Source organism: Piliocolobus tephrosceles, chromosome 12, assembly GCF_002776525.5.
Source record: "Piliocolobus tephrosceles isolate RC106 chromosome 12, ASM277652v3, whole genome shotgun sequence".
Lineage (NCBI taxonomy): Eukaryota > Metazoa > Chordata > Mammalia > Primates > Cercopithecidae > Piliocolobus > Piliocolobus tephrosceles.
Genome location: NC_045445.1, coordinates 30,165,365 through 30,175,894, shown reverse-complemented (window position 1 = coordinate 30,175,894; position 10,530 = coordinate 30,165,365). Strand labels below are relative to the sequence as shown.

Sequence of the window (10,530 nt, the reverse complement as noted above, 5' to 3'; positions counted from 1 at the left end):
ATAGCTACTAATTTTAAAATGTCTTGCTTGATTGTATGGTGGGAAGTTGGCTGGTGTCCCTTGTCTTTGCCAAGTTCTCCACTAGCTATGGTGTCATAGGCTCTTTTGGGATTTTTGAAGCTGTATACTGTGTGTTAAAACAAGCACTAGAGGAATTGCCATACTGTTTTCCATAATGGTTGAACTAGTTTACAATCCCACCAACAGTGTAAAAGTGTTCCTATTTCTCCACATCCTCTCCAACACCTATTGTTTCCTGATTTTTTAATGATTGCCATTCTAACTGGTGTGAGATGGTATCTCATTGTGGTTTTGATTTGCATTTCTCTGATGGCCAGTGATGATGAGCATTTTTTCATGTGTCTGTTGGCTGTATGAATGTCTTCTTTTGAGAAATGTCTGTTCATATCCTTTCCCCACTTTTTGATGGGGTTGTTTGTTGTTTTCTTGTATATTTGTTTGAGTTCTTTGTAGATTCTGGAAATTAGCCCTTTGTCAGATGAGTAGATTGCAAAAATTTTCTCCCATTCTGTAGGTTGCCTGTTCACTCTGATGGTAGTTTCTTTTGCTGTGCAGAAGCTCTTTAGTTTAATTAGATCCCATTTGTCAATTTTGGCTTTTGCTGCCGTTGCTTTTGGTGTTTTAGACATGAAGTCATGCACATGTACCCTAGAACTTAAAGTATAATAAAAATAAAAAAATTAAAAAAAATAAAAAAAAAAAACAAGCACTAGAAAAAGAGTGAAGGATTTATGTTTAATTCTGAAAGCAACCTTCTTGCCTAGTGTTCTGATGTTGGACAGTAAAATCCACAGACCAACCTGGAGTTGAAAATCTTATAATTTAAGATACGCTGTAAAAATGTTTATCGTATTTGATGCTACAGGATTTGAAATTGTATTACAAATCCAATGAAATGAGTTTTTTTTTTTTATTTACCTCTGCCCTAGTTGTTTCTACTACATGGAAAACCTCATTTTGAAGGGAAACTTCAGCAGCTGCAGCTCATGAATAACTGATTTGTAACCAGCCTCCTTTTAAAGTAACCCTACAAAACCACTGGAAAGTTTATGATTATATTAAGTTTTTAAAAAAAATTCCAAGTGATTGAAACCTACACGAGAGTCAGAATTTTATGTGGTATTTTCTTCTCACATTTATATTTTCATGATTTGTGATTGATTATATGTCACTTTGCTACAGCGTTCACAGAATTCATTCACTCAGCAAACGTAATAGGACACTGAGGGTATAGAAGTAAAAACACCTGGTCCCTGCTCTCAGTTCACTGTCTCGTTGGATGAGAAAACAATAACGATAAAGACAGTGAAAGAAAATAACAGTAAAAGACAAGGAAACAATAACAATGAAAGTTGATAAGTACATGATAAATGAGGTTCCCCGTGTGTCTGTAGGTAGATCTGGTCTTTAGAGCCAGATAGATCTGGTCTTTAGAGGCAGAAGGAGTCAATGCAAATACTCTGGTCCATGGGCCATATGAAAAGGCTAAGCTTCACTGTAAAATAATAACTTGGAATTCTGGGTTGTGTATGAGTGTTGATGAACTTGGTTTTAATTAGTGAACTGTTGAGAGACAGAGCTACTCTTCATGTACTGGCAAGACCTGATTTCTGAGCATTTAATATGGATGCTGTGGGAGTGAAAAAGTGGAGTATGGCCCCAGTAATGCATTATGGGTGGTTTACCATTTCTTGAGGTAAAAGCATCACTTTAACTTGTAAAGGAATTTAAAAATCCTACTTTCATAATAAGTTGCATAGGTTTAATAATTTTTAATTATATGGCTTGAGTTTAAATTGTAATAGAGGTAACTAATTCTAACTCTATAATGTGTTCATTCTGGAATAATCCTAAACATATGAATTATGTTTGCATGTTCACTTCCAAGAGCCTTTTTTTGAAAAAAAGCTTTTTTTGAATCATCAAGTCTTTCACATTTAAATAAAGTGTTTGAAAGCCTTATTTACCTAATTTGTCTTGAAATATTCCTTATAATTCCTTATAAAAATATTCAGAGGCTGATGCTATTAATAAACCAAATAAAGGATTGATGATTATCTTATCTTGTTGGAGTGATTCCCTGGAAAAGGTAAGTGCTTTTTTGATTTTGTTGCTGTCAAAGCTCCCAGTTGATGAGCCTACTCCCTGTCTTCTTTGGCTGGCCTTTTATTCATCAAGTTTTTTTTTTTTTCACCTTTTCTTTCCCAACATGAGCATCCCTGCTATTTTCCAGTATGTAATAACTTGCACCTTTACAGAAAGGTCATATCCTTGCCATATCTAAAATATTGCCATGCTAACATATTGTAAGATGCTGAGTCAAGGTAGAAAAATGCACAATATATTTCCAAGTGTGCAGCTCTCTTCAGAAAAAAAAGTGTGTCAGCAAGCCCAAAAAGGAACATGACAGCTTATCAAATACTTATTCATTTCCTCTGAAATTTGCTCTTAAGAGATAAGGTCAGTATGGAGACAAGCTTAGGTAATTGTCTGTTTGGCTGTTACAGGCAGGGAACCTTTATGGTAGTGCACAGGTAGAATAAGTCTATAGAGAATGCCTCTGATTAAGTCCTCTGCTATAAATAAAGGGCTGGATTTAAGATATTCTTTGGGGTAGAATGGACACAGAATTAAAAATGTGAGGAACAGCTTTAAACTCTGTTAATAATGTTTCAACATCAGCTTGTGTTGTATTTGATTCACTTTGTTAAGCTTAGAATCCAGTCTACTACTAGTACAACCCAGATTTGCCCTTGAGCATTTCAAGGTTATAGGATGCCTGGTCTTCCTGTTAGGATGCTATACATTCAACTTTGACACTTATGTTTTCTCTTGCAGTAAATGGGGTACCATTATTTTGCAGTTTGCAACTATGGGGGAAGTCAAACTACCCAGTTTGGATATTTTCCTAATTTGGGGTCATTGGCCAAACTTGTAGTAAAAGGCTGAATTCTTATCATTAGGTCATTTAGTTCTTAAATGAAGATTTTTTTTTTTTTAATGTAACAAGATACAGTAAGCCTGACCAACTGTTTGGATAGAGCCCATTAACATATATGGAATTGAGATATATATACATCTTGGTTGCACACATACACACAGAAATAGAACTGTTTTCTCACAAGATGACAAAAGGTTATAGTACGTATCACATTCAGTATTGGACAGAGAGAGTAAAAGCAGGAGTGCATGAGATCTGATTTTTTTTTTTTAGTCACCTGGTGGGCCATTTAAACATTTTTTTTTTAATTTTTATTTTACTTTAAGTTCTGGGATACATGTGCTGAATGTGCAGGTTTGTTACATAGGTATACATGTGCCATGGTGGTTTGCTGCACCTATCAACCTGTCATCTAGGTTTTAAGCCCCGCACGCATTAGGTATTTGTCCTAATGCTCTCCCTCCCCTTGCCACCCACCTCCTGACAGGCCCCAGTGTGTGATGTTCCCCTCCCTGTGTCTATGTGTTCTCATTGTTCAACTCCCACTGTTTTTCATCTTTGTTACTGATTATCCACGTGACCTTAGGTAAGTCAGTCTGTTACTGTTATTGCATTTGCCAAGTAGGAATAATTAAGTCGTACTAACCTCACAAGATTATTTAGGTACAATAATTTACATATATATGTGTGTGTAGTTATATATATGTATAACTTTAAGGTAGCAATATTACTGAATGTTTAAATAACATTGATATTCACAGATCTCTAAAAGGGAGGGTGAATAGGGAAGGAATATACAAAAATCTCCTATTTCCTTTAATAATTATCTCCCTATAGGAGCTCCTGCCCTTTTAAAAAATACCCTGAGTGTGAGGTGGGATGCATATTTTGAAAAAAAATCCAGATGATTGATACTAACAACCCCCTACTCCCATTATTTTTTACTGATGGGTTGTGTTGAGATGATCAAGGTTGTCTTCTGCTCCATGATTCTTTTCACTATATATATACATAGTGAAACACACACACACACATAAAAAAGCAGCAGGGCATTTTGAAGTGTAAATTGCAGGATTCCAAGTTTCGGTAATGGGCTGTTTAGACTATATGTGCTCCGCTAGTATGAAGATGAAATTTTGAAGATCTGTTGGCCAGATTTCCCAGCGTCACTTGTAAATGTCTTCTTGTGAAAAACAAGTGCCAAATGGCAATTGTAATTGCATAGGATTTTTTTAGTGTTTCATGATTGCCTCCCCTCCCTGACACCCTTCCCCACTGGCTGCCGCCCCAACATCCATTTTTTTGCCAGTGTGTTTGGACACCCTGAACGCCTATATCTCTCCCACCCCATTTTTATAATTTTTTATTTTCTTTCTATTGCTGAGAAAGGCACCCAAAGCAGAGCAAAGCCTTTTTAAAAGTCATAGCCTAGAGGCATTTATATTTGCAGCAGCTACTCTTCTTTGTTTATTAAATGGTCACTTGTGTCAGAGATCCTATTTGTATGAAAAATAAAAATGAAGAGAAGTCTGCCTAGGATTAGTGACCTTTTGATTTCTGTACCTACATTTTCAAGATGATGTGGTTTTATTGTTCCCTGTTAGTGAGCCACTTGTCCTATCCAAGGTGACCAGACTGACTTGAGAAGGCAGTTTCGCGCATGAATAAAATGGGACACATTTTTCATTGGCAATTTTATTTTTTAAAAATGAAATATTCAAAGTACTTTTCTTTCAAATATCAACACATAATGTTTAACTTTAAATATTTACAGCATGTTGTTGTGATGCTCTTGTAGAAAAATGCATGCTTCTGGCCTGAAAGCCAGAGCAAAATGCAAAAGACCATTTAACTGCAGCCAGAGAACATGAACCTGTACAGTATCCAGTCACTTTTCAGCACAGGAGAGCAGGAATACAAAATTGGAAACTATTGTTTCCTAGCAACATGGCTCAGACCATTATAACACAATTTTCAATATGATTAGAACCTCTAACTGTTGTTATACAGAAACTGAAAACTTGGCATACACTGTAAACATCTTTACTTTTCATGAGAAAGTAAGCAGCTAAAAAGAATGTTTTTCTGACATAAAGGCTATACTTCTCTTTTTCGCCTTCTCTCTTACTGATGCTTTTGCCAGAAGAATAGTAAAGATTTAGACGTTGTCATGATTCATACAAGTAAAATATTTTTCAAGGACACAATCTGATATACTAACATTTATTTAAGAGGTTAAAGTCCACCACTAAATCTAAGGAAAGATTTTTAACTGCCAAACACATTTCCTTTGACAAATAATGTAAGATGACAACTGCCAAGACAAAATCCACAGCAAGTTTAACTCTAAGTATTTTCAATTACTGTTTAGAAAGTAATTTCTTCGTATGAACAGTAGTATATTTGGTCCTTAATAGCTTTCACATGAAGGACACACTGAAATAATAGTCACTATTTATGGTTGAATTCTTTTTTGTTGTTTGTTTTCTGTATTTTTAAATTTTACTTTGCTTTTTTTTTCGTTTTTTGCTTTTTTTCTGTTTTTTTTCTGTTTGTTTTTGTTGTTTGTTTTTTTGTTTGTTTTCTTTGCAGAAGAAAGAACCTTTATAGAAGGCTGTGGAAGAGCTGAAGTACTAGTCAGGTCAGCTATGTGTATGTGAATTTCTTCAAGAAAACAGGAATGTTCTATTCAATCTGTAGCCTTATGTCTTTCTACAAGCTATATATAATATGCTCCAATCTCTCCAAAATTTTCTTTTCAATACTTCATTACTATACTTTTGCTTCTATTACCAATGAACTCCTTTACAATCACCCTTACATACACACATCTTCATAAATGCAAAAACTTTGCCGTGACTCTCTTAAGTGATATTATAGTGGGGCCTGGTCTAGTTAAAAATACACTTTTAAAAAAAGAAAGAAAAAAAGAAAAAGAGTCAAAATAACATGATGGAATGCTTGAAACTGTGTCAACAGTGTTCAAAAAGTCTCATGAAAATTATAACTTAATTTCATACTTCTCTACATAGGTAGCATGTGAATTCCAAATTATACATTGTCAAGTTTTCATACATTTGGCTATGTTGTATATATTATATATATGTAGTCTATATATTATAGATCGTCTAGATAAATTGACAGCAAAGGATACACTTATTTTATACATTTTTTTGGGTTAAAAATAAATCATATACTTATTTATATGGCAAGTGTTTTGTTGAAAGTTAGTATGAATTGAGATTTATTTCCCTTTCCTTCAGGAGTCATGCTTCTAATCAATAACGATTAGAATGACAACTAAAAATAAACATATTTAAATGTGTTAAACTTTGAACTTTTCAGTTCATTTGGATCTCTAGACTGTAGTGCAAGAGTGAAAACAAAACAAAACAGAAAAGCACAAACAAAATGGGCTTAACTAGGAAAAAGAAACAACCATGGAGTATTCCCTGCCTCCAGCCCAGAATATTCTTCATAGGAGAGTCTAACTACCATGCTTGCACTTTAACTTACTCGAATGGTGTGTGGCTGTGCAGTGTCAGCCATCTGTCTGCTGGGTATGAGAAATTCATATGTTTCTCTGAAAAATGCTTTTACTTTCATCAGGAAATGCAAATGAATTGTTCTTTCAATAATTTAAACTTCAGAACTGCAAGTCAATGAAGGCATTCTTTCTATTCAGCTGAATAGGAAGTGATATACTCAATATCTCCATGTTCTTATTAAGAGATGCCAAAATGTTTCTCTTCGATTTACTACTCATTAGTGCTAACCTTTTGCTTTTTTTTTTTTTCTTTCCTCCCTCGAACTTTAGGAGTTGTAAAAAGAATAATAATAGTTCAAGGCAGTATTAAAACCACAGCTGTAAGTAATAAAAAGTGCATTTCCTGAATATAATACAAATGTAACTTTAAGAAACTAAAGGCACGAACCAACTAAATATGTATTACAAACTAGAAATCCACAGTTCAAGGTAATCACTATTAAGTAAAAGCTTCAAATACTTGTTTCTGATGGATATTTAAAGCAGTTTGAAAATGATACATCATCAGTGAATTGCAAAAAAGTATAATTGCTTAAAATATAAGCAAAATAGACTCTAATATTGACATTTTGGATTCGTGATAAAATACATAATCACATTTATGAATGCACTCTCTATATACAGTTCACAAATTATTTTTCCATTAATTTAAAAGAACATCAGAGGTTCTAGGAACTTAAGGTCCATTTTTAGGTTGGTGTGGAGGTATTCAAATTTTCAACAAGTTTGTTAGTAATTTTAGAATTGCCATTCTGAATAAATACTGTACCATTAACACAGGCCTGATTCAGGAAAAACCCAATAATATGATTTTAGTATGGATTAGCAATATATCAAGTTGGTATGTTTCTAGTTATAAAGAGAGATGAGTTCATCATGAATTCTCTTTCTCAGAATACATGTGTAAGTGGTATTCTAACCCGAAGGTTTTGAAAATGAAATGTTTGAATACACCCCTCCCTACTGTTTGCCAGGGTCATTTCCTTTCCCTTGCTTCCCTTTGTGTAGTAGGAGGCAGATTCTTGAAAACCTTAACATGAGCTTATGTCTTTGCATATTTTCAAAGAAACTGTCATCGCAAAGCAAGGCAATGACCCCACACTGCATTTAGGTAGCAGCTGGAAAGAATCCAAACTAACATTCCATCATAAATTTGCCTTCAGACATAGCAAATGTTCAGACTCGGTGATGAAAGTGCAGAAGCTGGCTCAGGGGAATTTTCTACGGGCCACATTGTGCTGTCACGTATTTTCATTTGTGGTAACTTACAATTACACAGCATTTTACAAACTGTCTCTTTGTCACTGGGCACAAATCTTTCAGCTCACCAAGGGGCTTCTTTTACTGCAGGATTCCTAGAGATTGAGAAACTGCAGCTGATATTAACACTAATCCTGACCTTTCTCCAAATTTTAAATGATCACAGAACAAATAACCCGTCCTGGAAAACAGTTATTTTCCTAGGCAGTAGAGATGATTAAATAAAAATAAATGGGTAAGGACGGAGAACGAAAATAACTAACCACATAAATTATTTTAGTAAAAATGAGTCTGCGTCTCTATAATTAGTTGAAATGTTTTTGGTTGGAAAGGATTCACTTGATTCGATTTCCTGAATATGGCTGGGAGATGTTCAATACAGAATTGTACATTTGAAAGATAAATCTAAGTGGGCTGAAACAATGTGGCAGCAACTGCTGTGATGTTTGGTCTGGTCTTCCCTTTAGTACTTTCACTTAAGTACTAGGTGTATTTTTCTAAGGTTTTGGCTCTTATGAATTTCTGCAGTAGTAGTTAATATATGTATCGGCATCCCAGGCACGTATGCCTGCTAAAGCCTCTTTTTGTTTTTGTACCAGAATCATACTTTTAAGTAAATTACCTTTCATGTGCACAAAACCATTGGATTAGTGTATAGATGCTGAATCACTAATGTGAAACTATGACCAAAATACATCCTATATATAAATGAGAAATTCCTACCCAGGTTAATAAAAGCTACGTTTACATGATACCAATACAGCTGGACAATTTAGTAAAAAGTTGAGTCAAAACAGGTTGTGTGAGAGAGGTCACACTGGCCAGCTGCTTTGGTGTCATGTACACACGAGCAAATAGTGGCTATTCAGTCTGGTTACCACACCCACAGGGAAGCATGGTAGACAGAACCCAGCCACCACACGCCAAAACACAGCACAATAATATGGCATTTACTTTAACAAGCAAGGAGGAATAATCAAGAAGGAAGGGCAATTGGGTCCTGACTCTAGGAGATGGTGGCTGAAGACATTTTACACCTGTTTTTAAGTTTCCTATAACAGATCTGGAAAATGTGAAAGGGCTGGCAGTCTTTTGAAATGCAAGGTTCAGATACTACTGCACCACGTATTCAAATAGTCCACAATTTCTGCCAACAGTTAAGGATGAAACTGCCGGCCACAATAGAAATAGAGAACCTTGGGTTCTTTCTGGATATTGGAACATATGCATGGCTCAGCAAATTGAAAGTGGTGCTTTCCGAAAACTGTTTTTAGCTGTTTGAGTTCTACTTGTGTTATTTTGAATACTGCCACACAAGAACTAAAAATCTCTGTCATTTCTTAAAGAGTTTAAACAAACAATATTAAAATACCATCTTCCGTCACATTGAAAGGCAGTTGGATATGTTTTTCCTCCATATTTACATATACAGAGTTCTGATCTAGAAAACCAATACAATAAACCATTTTATGTTTTAAAAACAGGCAGTCTTTGGTGACGCAAAGGCAGAGACTTTTTTTGTTACCTCCTGCCTATTTCGCTCTGTCTCATAAAGTGAATATTGTTGGCACTGTCAGAAAGTTCTAAATACTGCTCAACAGACAAAACAAAATACCCATCATAACCTTGTACCCGCCCAGTGCTCAAAAGCTGCTGCTTTTCCCCTTCTGTCCATGCCCTAATCCCCTCTTCCCCCTCTTGCAGCCTTCTTTGTTCCTTAGTCCAGGCCTGGGCCACCGCACGCTGTCTGGCAATCTCCAACACGTGATTCTTTTCCTCTTCGACAGTTGTCCCGTACCGGATGTTGAAGCACAGGGCTCCATGCTGGAGCTGAATATCTGCAAACCGTCTAGTCCTCCCATTCAACACAGAAGTCATCTGGGACACAGTGACATTGACACCATTCTCCAGAATTCGCCTCCCCCCAGTGTTACCAATGAGCACCAGGTCTTCCTCCAGAGATCCAAGCTTAATGAAGTAGTGAGTGTCCCTCCCCTCTATGGTAAAATGTAGGTTTTCCAGGTAATGGGCATTATTGAGAATGGCAGCAAGCCGCCTGCTATCTTCATTGGCTACTCCTATAATATCAGCTGTTACTATGCCATCCTTGATGGCAAATTTTATACCTTTCCCAAAAACAGAAGGGACAGCAGCAAACCTTGGTTGCTTCCCTCCTTCAAGGCACCGTCCATCATTGTATCGGGGAGTCATAGGTAGTTGGTCCAAGGAAATGAAATTCCTGAGCTGTTTCTGGAGTTCACACTGAATGCCCAGGATAGTCTAGGAAAGAGAGGCACAGAGCAGATGCAGCATGGAGTTAGACATCTGTCAGATACTTGGTGATTGTGGAAAAGACAGGCTTGCAAGGTTGCTTCCTTCTCTCTTTAATTTGCCAGTGAGTGATTTAAAAATCAGCCGGATTTGGAATCTCTTCATCAGAGATTTGGAAAAGACTAACAGGTGATTACCTAGCATTCTTATGTCTTGGTGGAGTTAAGCATAAAGAAATGCGTTTAAACTTGAAATCACAGAATTGTAGAGCTGGAAGGCACATTAAGTGGGTCCAGCTCTCCCAAAACACAGGCATTTTATTTTCACTGATTTCACTCCCACTGACTAGATGTTATTACTACATGTAGAGTAATACTTAGGCACAGCGAGGCACACAGAAATGCATAAGGCATAGTTTCTTTTTCTTTTCTTTTTTTTTTTATAGTTTCTACTTTAGAGAGTTTAAGACCTTATAATTAACTATGGCAAA

General features: G+C 35.9%; 1 protein-coding gene across 2 annotated transcripts in view; it reads right to left on the bottom strand.

Moving 5' to 3' along the window:
- Positions 1–4,641: 4,641 nt before the first annotated feature.
- The window catches only part of TENM1 (teneurin transmembrane protein 1), a 604,771-nt gene continuing 598,882 nt past the window's right edge, over positions 4,642–10,530 (bottom strand). For both annotated transcript variants that reach the window (XM_023198891.1, XM_023198892.1), the window contains one exon: positions 4,642–10,049. In XM_023198891.1, coding sequence (XP_023054659.1) covers positions 9,291–10,049 — 759 coding nt within the window. In that variant the 3' untranslated portion in view covers positions 4,642–9,290. The remainder of the gene's footprint in view (positions 10,050–10,530) is intronic.